The sequence below is a fragment of the Ceratotherium simum genome, chromosome 27, assembly GCF_057802395.1.
Source record: "Ceratotherium simum simum isolate JZ-2026a chromosome 27, ASM5780239v1, whole genome shotgun sequence".
Taxonomy (NCBI): domain Eukaryota; kingdom Metazoa; phylum Chordata; class Mammalia; order Perissodactyla; family Rhinocerotidae; genus Ceratotherium; species Ceratotherium simum.
This window is the reverse complement of record NC_141926.1, coordinates 41,806,565-41,819,410: the sequence shown is the minus strand read 5'-3', so window position 1 is coordinate 41,819,410 and position 12,846 is coordinate 41,806,565. Positions and strand designations below refer to the sequence as shown.

The following is a 12,846-nucleotide window of genomic DNA, read 5'->3' as shown; positions in this document are numbered from 1 at the left end:
TAAACCCTATGCTGTTTCTAAAGTGTTAGTTTTTGCTTTTAAATCAGAGAAATCTAAGGGTCATACTGATATTAATACTATTATGAAGAAAATAGCTATCCAAATATCACTAGGGAATGTGTTCTTATAACACAAGAACTCTTTCACTAGATGAGGGGGGATGTTCTACTGTCAGTGAAGATTCAGCACATTAACCACCTCAACTTCACTCACAGTCCCTGGAATAGCAGGCCCCCTGTTTCTGTGCATTGTCAACGGACATTATGAGTCATTTAGACAAGGGAAATGTGTTTCTCAAAATGTAAATTACTACAAGTAGAACATTAATGATTATGTAAACATTGTACTTTTTCAATACATTTTTTGCTTTTTAAAGCATTCTAGAAATAACAGAGCTTGTTTATTTCTAATTCCAAAAGACTCTTTTGACAGATTAAAAAGTGAAAAATGAAAAAATATTATTCAATTATGAAATTATATAAATAATCATTAAGGCAAGTAGGTGCTCAAACTTTAGCATATACATTTTGCCTTCTTCACACCGTAAGTTCAGGCTGCCTTGGCCGTGCCTATTTTTTACCATATTATAAAATATTGATTACCAGCTTTCAGGTACTAAACGAAAGTTATCTGTTTGGTCAGAGTTTGACTGATGGCTGTGGAAATAGAATAAGCAGATTGGCCTACAGAACAACGCTAACATAATATTTCTTTTAGAAATAAAAATGTACCTGGAAGTCCCTTCAATACAAAGATTCAAAATTTTAGCATAGGGAACAAAAAGCATAGTGATGAAATTGTTTCAATTTAAAAACATTCTCTAGACATTTTTATATCACAAAACATATTTTTTTTATTTCAAAAGAAGTTTATTGCAGAATAAATAAATAGGTTTAAATTTCTGGAAAGAAAAATTAAAATCAGGACATAGTTTTGACTTGATCCTATTCTGGAGGATGTCTACATCTAGACTTGATGTCATACATCATGACTGCTGTCTGCGGTCCCAGAGGCACAAAGGCATAAGCAAACTCCTCAAGGTGTAAATATGGGTCTTTACAAAGGCCCACAAAAGATCAAATAAGGTGCCGCATGCTTATCAGTTTTATTGAAAACCCTAGCCCTTTTCCTTCCATCTTAGGATCATAGTGTCAATGGAAAATACCAAACTTTTAGTGCTGGTGACAGAAAACTTTTAATTTATCTCTGGAAGAGAAGGTAGAGTTCAGACAAACTTCGGTGTGGTTTTTCCTGGTAGTGTAGTCATAATATGAATAGCACCTACAGAAGCTTATGTTTGAGGATGGTTCTTTTCTGATATTCAATCAATGGTGTTTCCAGTACACTCACGTGCACACGTGTCACACTGAATATACACTGAGCTTACACAGATGCTTACTAAGAACAGCTGTTTCTGAACGTTCAGTTCTTTCCAAAGTGATTTTTAATTTTATGTATATTTATTATGCATTCATTCAAATTACTTTTAAAGTTTTCTAGATACATGCAGCAAAAAAAAATCTGGGTTCTAATCATGCTCACCACATGAAATTAGGCAAATCATTTAATCTACTCCCCCTTGTTTTTATTAATTTATAATTGTTATTATTAACTTTTATCTTAAAAAAACCTTCCATAATCCCAGGGGTTCTGTTTTGGGAAGCTAACCACGCCCTTCTCCGAAGATTCATATTGCATTTTTCGTAATTTTTCTATGTTAAAACACAATTTTTTATATAAGTATTCATTTTGTGGTCATCTGTCCCACCAAAGTCATCCTCAAGGGCATAGAGTGTACCGTTCCCTACAAGCTTCTTCTCCAGAATCTAGTATGTAACTAATCCTCAGTTGTGCACTCAGTGTTTGGTAAATAAACAAATACGAACAATAACTCATAATATGAAAGATGAGTTAGTTTTAACATTTTTTTTGTTTAATTGTAATGGTTTTTAAATTTATGCCTCTGAAAGTAAATTTAGGGTTCCAAAGTGTTCACTACTAGGGTTAGGGTAGGAAAGCTACTACAAACCTGGCGAAACGCAATAAAATATTCTTAACTAGTTTCCAAAGGATCACCTTTGGAAAAGGGGAAACTAAAGGGATACTACTAATTTTATATATTTTAGTTTTTTATCTTCTCTAGTTCTACACAGAATTTTTAAAGATACTAAAGCATGTAGAAAGATTTTGGACATCACTTATAAGCAAAGGTAAGAAAAAGTTTCCTTATTCAATGTACAAATGTGTAAGGAAAGCTGATGAAATATGTTTAAAGTACAATTAAAAATCGTTTTTCAAAACACAGACTATCAAAGCATTATAGTTTCAGATCAGAAATGTCAAGACCACCATAATAAAATCCAAGTTTATCTTTTTTGAGTTATCAAATGTAAATGAGTATTAATGTATCTATGGTAAACCAGATAGTAAAAGTAAACCAAGAGAAAAATACTATTCCCCTTTATTCTGCCTCTTTAAGAACATTTTCAATATTTGGCAATAACTGTACTTGACAGAGTTTATATACTTAATAAAAAAAAACCCAATTTAAATTCTATTTATAGTTTCTATGATTATGCCAGTTCTTTACATTCTGTTAAAATGTAAAATCTACCATAAATAGCTTTGGCATATTGAAGGGAAAAATCACAATTTTGACATAACTCCAGCTTTATGCCATCTTTGAATATTTTAGGTAGTTTATAAGTGCAGGTGGGGAAAATTAACAAGATTAGATAGTGACAGATAAACAAATGGTTGTTTTCATCCTTTCTCATTACCAATTTGTAATTCAGAAAAACATAATTTTATACCATCTTGATTCCAAAATGTATTTGGTCACCCATAAAATTTTGCCCACAGTGCGGGAACAGTTCAGTTTTGTAAGGGACAATACTACTGGTGACACACACACAGATCCACACACACACATAAACACACTGTGCTGCAAACAGACTTTTCCTCAGAGTGGTGTTCTGCTTACCCAGAGGACTATTTAGATAACCCACATGGAAGCCACTGCAAATCTGCTTCCCAGCTCACTTCGCCTCAGTGTGAAGACTGCTATCTATGCAGTGAAAAAATATATCTTTCTAAAACCTAGAGTTTTAAAAATTGCTAAATTAGGTTTGAAAATCAGGCAATAAATATATGTTAACTACTAACAAGCTGTCCTCTGTGACCCCTTAGTCACCTTCAGGTAGACAGAAAATGTCTCAATTTCATATTGATTGGAGACCAATCAACTCTGTTACTGGCAAAAAGTTAATTTTAAAGCCTTATATTTTTATCAGGAGAGCGTGGGTGTTATTCTTTACTGGACTTGTAGATTTTATTTATCTACCTTTCTTAACTACTATTTGAAAGAAGATAAATTAACCTCCCCTTAATGAATACACAGGAAATTCTAGATGAAATCATTTTGATATTGATTAAATAGACTTATCAGCAGTGAAATTAACCCAGACATCTCCCTTTGCTCTAGTTCGAGACTCCACCTTGTAATCTGTCAAGATTTTTATCTTAAAACAAGAGGCAACTCAGGTTGGAGACTTTAAAGTCAAGTTCACATTTTCTTGATTTGAGAGAGTTCCGCAAACTCAAATATGAATAAAAAAAACTAAAAAGTAGGGAAAGTAGCTGTAGACTTTACTTCTCCAGAAGCAAGGAAAAAAAGTTTGTTGCTAAGCCTTTTGCTCATGGAAAATGTGCCAAAAGCTTGAGTGGTTGGATAATTCGGCGGGGAACATAAAGGATAATGTGTTACAAAACTTTTTTTTTTTTTTTTTGCATGTTACAGTGAAGAAAGCAAGATACTAAAAGCAGCTTTCTGATTTGGGAGCCTGATGTCATCAATATGCTATTTTTGCTCTTTGCCAGGTTAACAGAATTTATTGCAGCAATTAATGCAAAACATATGTGCTGAAGGAGCCGCATGAAATGTATAATTGCCTCCAACTTCACTTGCTCCCTTTCAAAACCCCGTGTTAACTACCTTTTCTCAATGCCTCCACTTAAAGTACAAGTGTTTTTATGAAAGAGGAGATAAATCATTATAATTTATTTTCTCAAGTAATTTATAAATTATCTTTTAAATGGGGAAAAGTTTTCACTAGGACTAAAATCTACTTTTGAGACCATGTTCTGTTTTCCCCCATTACTATGACAATTTTAATAGTTCATTCACACTCCATATAAAACCCTAAATAATAACATTAGGGTTATATTGACAATTGTCTCTCAATCTCTGTGTGTGGAATTTCTGACAAAATCTTCTTTCCAGGGTGAGGAAAGGAGTGTTTGTCAGGAAAGGAAGATGGAGCTAAGAATGTATGAAGAAAAGACATGACAGAGGTTTTCTCCTATTCCTCTGTTCACATCAAATTTTCTTTATTTTCTTAGTGTCCCTCACCCATGCAGATAATCATAACTTATGAGTGTAAACACTTCGCAGTTTCTAAGTACTCTCTGAAGTACTTCTTCGAAAGTACTTTGAAGTACTCCAATATTCTGGGTGTTTCTAAGTTATTCTTGCAAAGTCACGACACAAGAAATGGGTGCAGTCAGTGGGATTAAGGTTCAGAAGCCAGGGCTGTGCTGCATAGAAGGACGCCCCCCTAACTCACAGGCAGTTGTGCACAGGAGGAAACCTGTGGGGTTAAAACCAAGACGCAGGCGAGAGAGGGCCTGGCTCGGGGGCGCCTTTGCTGTGATCAGCTTCCTCAGATGGAACAATGGGAGATGTCCTCATACCTATTTCAGGGCCGCTTTAAGGATTAAGTGAGGTCCGGTAAGCGGGGAATGATAACGCGAGGGGAAAATCTTTCTAACCAGCGAAACTCTGTGCAATTGTTATCCCAATGGTGGGTATGGCACTGAGGCCATAGTCAGCCTCGGAACCCCCTGGATTCAACAATTCTATCTTTTATGAAAAACACTCAAGATCCATACAAGCACAGAAACATCAGCATCCTCCCACTCCACACCTACCTCCATAACACCGCTCCCAGAAGCCCTCTCTGGCTCATTCCAGGTTCACCCCGAAAGTCAGAAGACGAAAATATCCTCTTTTAATGAAACGGTGCCCATCAACTATGGGGCTGTGGGAGAAAACAGACAACTTCCGACCGTGCACGGGGAAAAGTCTTGGAACATGCCCCTTAGCTCTCATGAAGGGTGTTACAGGTGGCATTAGTAGGTGGCTTTAAAGAAAACTGAAAGAAAGATTCCTCATTTCAGTCTAGCGACTGAAGGACGGAAGGGAAGTCCGTCCAGAGGCAGCAAGCAGAACCCTGCACGTCGCAGGCGCCTCCGTGCGTGCGCACCGAGGCCGGGGCACCAGGCTTTCCCACGTGCAGGGGGTCTGGGAGCCCCGCAGAGCCGGCCTCCTCCCGCCCTCACCCGGGGCCGTGACCACGGGGCGAGAGGGCGCGCCACCGCCGGGCTGCAGAGGCTGGCTGACGGGGTGTGGAGGGAGGTGACACGGAGCTCGGGTCGTAGCCGGCCGTGCAAGTCAGGCCGTGCCGGCCGGTCCGAGCCACGGCGCCCTCGGGGCGGGAGCGCGCCCAGGTGCGCGAGTCCAGGTGCGCGTACGCGCCGGCCCGAGCGCAGCGCAGCGGCGGCAGGCAGAGGGCGCACGTCCGCCGCCCGCAACCGGCGCCCTCGCACCGCTCCCGCCACAGCCCGGCCCCGCGCGCCGGCCGCCCGCACAGCCCGCCGCAGGGCTCCGCGTGCGCCCCGCCCGCCCCCGAGGCCCGGCCAGCTCGGCGCGCGGGCCGACGGGCTTTGGCCGCCAGCCGCCCCGGGAGGGCTGCGGCTGGGGGCGTGCGGACCCGCAGTGCGGGTTTTCTGATTTGGTTTTCAGTGCGATGCGGAGAGAAAAGGGGTGAACTGCTGGGAGACCCCGTTTTCCCGCCGCATCACTGAGCCTGGGCCTGGCGGCGAATAGTTGGAGGATAGGACGCTCTGGGGGTGGGTGTGGTGGCGGCGAGGAGCGCCTGCTCATCTCTCTGCTGCCACATGACTGTCGCTACGGTAAAGCCCTGCTGCTTGCTAAAACTTCTCAGGGCACACTTCTGAAATTTCGTCAGCATTGCATGATCAAAGGTGGGAGGTGTGACGCGAAGAAAAAGAAGCGCCGTCCTCCCCTCGCGTGGCCACCCCAGTCCACGGCTAAGAGTCTTCAAAACATTTGTTTGTACAGTGCTGCCACTTGTTCCCCCCCCCGTCCTCGCCTTTTATTCAGACTTAACCATGTGGGTTTGGATTATGTGGATTTTCACCCTTTGCTTTGACTGGAACAGCAGGACATGGTGCAGAAAATGAACGGAGGGAGGGGGTTCCACACTCAGGGCTTCCAGTTTAATAACCTCGCTCCAAGTTGGAGGCTTTCTTTGCTGAACTGGTTTTGATTCCACCCACCCTCCGCATGCGTTCGCCTGGGCATCCAAGCGGGGAAGCGTTCTTGGACTTACACTCTTAAAACTTCCCTGGACAAAATATTTTCTTCTGGGGAAAAATCAAAAGTGTGTAAACTTGAGAGGAGAAACAAGCAAACGCAGTCCCCCGCCTCCTTCTTTGTAAGCGTGCAGGGTTTTAGGGATTTAATGAAAATTGATTAGCCAGATGTTTTAAGTGATAAATATTTTTCCTTTAAGCAAAAGATTTATATATTAACGTCAGCTCTAGACCCTCTGCACTTCCCTACCCCTCCGTCTTTCTAATCAACTTTTTTTATTTTCTTTTCCCTTGAAAAGACTTTTTTCTTGGTAATCGACCCCCCTGTTTTATTTCAAAGAAAGCTGGTAGGAGGCAAACTAAAACTTGCTGACTTCCAGACTTTTCCAAGAGAAAACCTCCTGCCAGATTCCAAGAACTACCTGATCCTGGGCAGCTGGTAACAGACCCGAGGAGTGAAATCAAGGGGCGTCCGGCCCACATCCCGCTTCCAAGGAGGAGTGTTTCTCTCCAATGATTTGTGACTGGAATCCTTTGCATTTTATAAAAGTCACAACATTGCTTTTATTTCGGAAGTTACTACAGATGAATTATCTAAGGTTTTCAAATTTTTGAGAAATAAATTTCAAATCTTGGTTGTTGTTATACCTGGATGAATAGTATAATGAACGTTTCACACCACCAGTCAACCCTTTATTTGAAAACTCTGTGGAAAGCATTTGAGCGCTTGGTAATAGCCCTGCATTGACCTCCCTGGTGATAAAACCCAGATCTTTGAAAACACAACCAAAAGGGGACACCTGCATCTGTTCTTCTAAATGTTTTATCAAACAGAAATTAAAAGAGCAAGGTTTATTAAATGTTTTCAAGGAGAAATGTGTATATTAAAAAATAAAGTTGAGGATCTTGACAGAAAATGATTTGTAAAACACTGTTCTTCCAAGAAATACATATTTCCTCTTACATCTAGTATTTATGCCAACCAAAATCATTGGAAAATGACTAAAATCAAAGGTAACTCACATCACAGATTTCTTAGTAAGTAAATGTCTGTAAGAACTTATCGAGTTTTGATGATTTGTGGAAAGTTTTATTAATACTTTCTTGAAGATTTTATGACTTGGAAAATGTAACTCCCAAGAACAGTTCTTGCTGTTTGCATTTGCGTGGAAGTTAGTAAATCAAATATACTGTGGAAGTATGTTTTGCCTTTAAAAATCCTTTGCATATGTAACTGATTATTTGATATTTAAAAATTGCATATATTTTATTTCAGGAAAATTCCAAAGTTTCAGAAACAGTTTTAACATTTAGGGATCTTTATAAAGAATGTTATAGTGAGAAAGTATTAAAAGTGAGGAACTCTTAAAGAAAACACCAAAATTTGAGTAGTAAAATGTGGATAATACATAAACATGATAAATTCTTACTAAATCCTTTCTTTAAAAATAAGTTTCTTAAGAGTCAAGGTAAAACTACCTAGTTGTTTATACGAGCAAGGAGCAAACCATGATTATATTCAAGTAATAAAAATTTCACATGAAACTGCCTAAACCCACTAAACAATGCTAAAAAAAAATACCTTTAAGTTCTGATTGTGTTCAACATTTTGTTTAAATTTTTTATATTAATTTTAAGTGCTTTTCATTGTAGCTCCCAGTTCCTAGTGTTTCATGGAAAAGACACTTTATATAAAATGCAACCATGATCTAACACGTGGCAATGGTGTTTTATTATATACAGTTTGCATTTTATAGTTTCAGTTGCTTCTGAATTATAAATAGATCTAATTGACTTCATATCTTAAAATAGGCAGAATAATGATATCAACTATAGCACCAATAATAAAAAAGTATAAAGTTGAAAATGTTGATAGTTACAGTGAAGCTGATTTGTATTTATAAATCTATTGATATTGCCAGAATATTTAATATTTAAAAGAGTTTTTAATCACTCCTTTATGACAAAGACTAGAATGGTGTGATGTATAAAACATAAGAGTGAGGAAAATGGGGTATCAAAGTAGATATTTTCTCCACTTGAATTATTATTATCAATATTAGTCTCTAGGAAGACATAGATTTTGAATGAATTAATTTCATGATAGATTTTGAGAGGTTACAAGAAATTTCTTTCCGGCACAATCAAAATATTATCATAGCAACTCAGGTTGTCAGTAAAAGCTTAAACAAATTTGCTGATAATCCTGTTAATGACCTAGGTCAAGTGTTAACTGTTGTGGGTTATAAAAGAGTGAAATTAAGGTTTCTCCTACCTCCAGGCAAATAGCACAGTTATAACTGCTGGGGGGAGGTAGGGGCGAGCTATTAGGAGAGCTATTAAATTACAAAAATGTATAATGCATTCAATTATTTAGTCTAGCATGATGAAATGCTATTAAAAGCAAATGTAAACCCCCTTCCAAAAAATTTATAAAGATGATATGATAGCTTAGTTCTCTATTAATGTTTCAATCACAGTGTATTCTTATTTGAGATTAAGTGTTTATGTAAAAAGTGATGCCAATTCACAGTAGTTTCTAAAAAGAGAAAAATCCATTATTTAAATGTTTCTTGTCTCCTGATCCTCAAAGAGCAGCATACAGTGTTCAACTGTGAGTTTTACTTTTCAGCCTCAAACAATCACACAGTCTTCTCCAGTACTTAGGAAATTTATGGTCAGTGAAATACATTTCACGGAAATGGTGTCCCAGTCACTCCGATAAAGGTCTTCCAAAATAAGTAGTACATAAATATGTAGATTTAATTTCATTCACTTTTATTTTGAAAACTCTGATTTCTAATGTAAAATCTCTATGAGTAAACATTAATCTAATTTTCAAACACTTTTGGATAGAAAAATGATTTAGTGTATTATGTACCAATGAATAAGCAGTGCATTCTGCCTTAGACTGCTTCAAATGTGGAAAAGTGTTGAAAGAGAGTACTTTATCCAATGCTGAAAGAGACTGAACTAATAACAGTTGATACTTCACTTCATATCACGTTTTAACCTCTTTCCAAAGTCATTTCTATTTATCAATCATCACCCTCTGGGATGGGAGCAGGGAGCAAATACAGGAACTTTTCTAATAGCACATAGTGTAGCAATTCTATTTTGTCTTGAAAAGTAGTGGATTTCTCATTGCAAGTCTTTTCTTGGTGTGTCATGTAAACAGAGGCCTGATAAGATTTTAATAAAGTTCTATGCAGCTTTTATAAAGTTTCTGTTTAAGTATATAGGGCAATTCTTGATTTAAGCGATCATTGAAATTATGAATAATCTATTTTCATTGAGGATGATCGAGAGTATCATCTGGAATCATTTTCTTGAAAGCGTATTAGCAAGTTATTTGTAACTGGATTAATAAAAGGAAAGCGCAGATTAAACTTTTTCTAACTTTTTTTCTTATCATGGGACCATGGCATTTCAATATTGATATTTGATGATCAAATCTCCAATTAAAAAAAAATCACACAATGGCAAGTTTCCTAACAATTAACTCGATGGCTTGATTTTGTTCTCTCTTAGTTCTATCAGGCCTAACTTCAGAATAGATTGCAGAATAAATTATAGTAAAATTTACTAGTAAATTTTTAGCAAATTTTCTATAGTGTTGAAATATAACTTTTAGCATAGTATTTTAAATGCAACCTAGTATTTCATGTTTCAGTTTTCAAAATTTCTCTCAGAAAGCTATATTAATGAGATTCCTTTTATCATTGTTCTTTCTACACAATATATGAATTTTCAAAAGCATTGCTTTCTATTCAAATGACATTGTTAGAGCAATTGCATGGAAACCTTGGCACATACTTGGATTTTTCACTTTTCATGTTATTCAACTCAACAACTAAGACCCAAGCTATTGTATTAATATTTAAAACTTAACTCAAATATTACCCAAGTTAAACCATTCATTTTAAATTTTGCTTCAAAGCTTCCCTTCATGACTTCAGAAGGAAAAGGAGACATTACCCATAAGACACAATCTGGAAAGAATAATCCCATGAACAATGTAGAGATAAACTTTTACCCAAGCAAATTAAATGTAATCATGTCAGTTTTCTGAGTGTATTTACCTTTCTATATACATATTGTTAATGTGAACCTGCCTGTATAATAATATGCATTATACACCCAAACATACACAAGGTATGGTTTAGAAGCAATTTGCATTTGATTATTCTTGTTTCATTAAATTAATATTAATTTTATGTAAGTGTGAATAAGTTTAAAGGGTCTTTTTTTCTCTTGCAATTTACAAAAAGGTTATGTTTTCCACAAAAATAGTAACTCTCAACTATAGTGCTGTGCATTATTAATTTAGTAAAATCCATTATCTAAATAGTTTATAAATATTCCATCTGGAGAAATACAGTTTATCATAGCAATATGGGAATAATATTACTATTTTTCCAATTATTGCCAATACTTTAATATCTTCAAAGAAACCAAAAGATTAAACACACACTAATTTTAACTTATTGATATGTGACTCATTATACAAATTACTACTCTTGCCTTTCATTCATAAAGAATGATTGACCATTACTTTCAAATAAACATTTTAATTTGATTTGTTAAAAAGAATCACTTGTAGGTAAGATGATTTTCTTGATGCTTATATTTCCGAATTTTCAATTTCCCAATTAAAAAAAGGCATAGAAATTTAATGAAATCTGCCAAATTGATAAAGCCAGTACTGCGGAAAGAACGAAATTAAACTCCTCTGTTAGCAGTGAAAGTAGGTCACCAAATATGAGGCAGTTTTTATATTTAATTAAAGTTTCTAAATATTTTGAGTTTTTCAAAATAATGTATACAATATACAACAGTATTGGCTTGCCAATTTTTTTTTAGTGAGTGACATAATATAATGTAGCATTTGCAAATCGATTGTTCAGTATTCCTAAACTGCTAAATAAATTGCTAAATGTTATTGTTATAAGTTCAAAATGATTAAGAGGAAATCAAAGTTGTAAGTGTTGCTTTAAAGCAATCAATTATTCAGAGAAGTCTGTCTTACGAGTTAGTGACTGTATTCACAAATCATTAGGAATAAATCACAAAAGGTACACAGGAGAAAGGCAATGTATCTATTAAATACACAATCTTAGAGGAAACTTGGTGTCCTCAACACTAGGTTTGCACTTTAACACGTTGTAAAGGGATGAATGTCCATTACGAGGAAAATATATAACCCAACATCAAGGAAATGCCATTTGCTGCATAAGCTGCATATGAACATTCTTTCTTAATTTGCTATTCAGTTATTTACTATACCTACCAAGGAGCTTTTCACTATTCATGAAGTACATTCTCCTATTCGTATAGAAGCCCTTAAACAAAGGGAATCCAACCTAAGCTTATTTTTAATTCCTGCAAATATTACTTATGTTAATGTGGCATATGCTGCTCATTAGAACCTGTGCCACAGAGCAAACCATCGCCTGGCGGGATACACATCACTTCAATACAGCAGTTGCAACATAACACATGCACACACACACACACACCCCTCAGCTTTAACAAACTCTGATTTCCCTTTAGTCCATTCATAAATGCCATGATCCTAAGTAGGAACAACCTGTCATTACACTTATATTGAAGAATCTAGAGAGGCGGGCTAAATGTTCTTTTCAACTTCTCAGAGTACTACATGGTCACAATGAGAAAATAAAATACTGCCACAGCTATTTGGCAATTAACATCTTGGGTTGCAAAACTGGAGGATTTTTCTTTCTTTCTGCTCAAAATTGGCAAACAAGGTAATTGCTTGAATTCGTATCAGATTAAAAACACATTTTAGGTTTAGGCAATCCAAAATTCTTTCTTACAGTGTTTTAGAAGACAGAGGAAAATAAAAGCGCATCTTTAGTCTGCTCTCAGAGCAAAGTGCTTTCTTCTGAGGTGCCTTCCCGAGCTGGAAAGCTTGGGCGAGAACGTGCTCCGGGGAGCGTCAGCCCGGGGCAGGGCTGCGCGGTACCTGGCTTACCTTCATTGGAAGGCTGGAGAATCAGCGCCCCGAGGCAGCGGAGCACAGAGCCGCTGAGGAGGAGGAGGATGGAGAGGTGACAATCCATGTTGCTGGTGCAGAGGGCAGTGAGAGGAGCATATCTCCATGAAGCATGCCACTGCTGTGAGGGGGAGCGCGCTGATTGCTGGAGAAGTTACCATGCTCCGCTGCAGGCTGATGTCAAGTTTGACACTGGAGATAAGGAGGAGTCTGGCCGCCTGTCCGCCAGCCTCACTCGGGCCGCGCTGGGTCCTAGCGCCGTCGGCAGCGGCGCCGAAGGAGGCCAGCACGGGGGGCTCCGACCACGGGGCTGGGGAGCGGGGCCGCGGGCGGGGGGCGGAAGGGCGTCGCCAGCGGGGCAGGAACTCCAG

The 12,846-nt window shown here is 37.8% G+C and overlaps 1 protein-coding gene across 3 annotated transcripts in view; it reads right to left on the bottom strand.

Annotated features, from left to right (window-relative positions):
• The window catches only part of EPHA3 (EPH receptor A3), a 367,575-nt gene extending 354,963 nt beyond the window's left edge, over positions 1-12,612 (bottom strand). For 2 of the 3 annotated variants that reach the window (XM_004440066.3, XM_087418216.1), the window contains exon 1: positions 12,455-12,612. In XM_004440066.3, the coding sequence (XP_004440123.1) occupies positions 12,455-12,542 (88 nt within the window). In that variant the 5' untranslated portion in view covers positions 12,543-12,612. Of the gene's footprint in view, positions 1-4,989; positions 5,489-12,454 lie in introns of those variants that run through there. The other variant, XM_087418217.1, reaches the window with a different exon arrangement.
• Between the last annotated feature and the right edge of the window lie 234 nt (positions 12,613-12,846).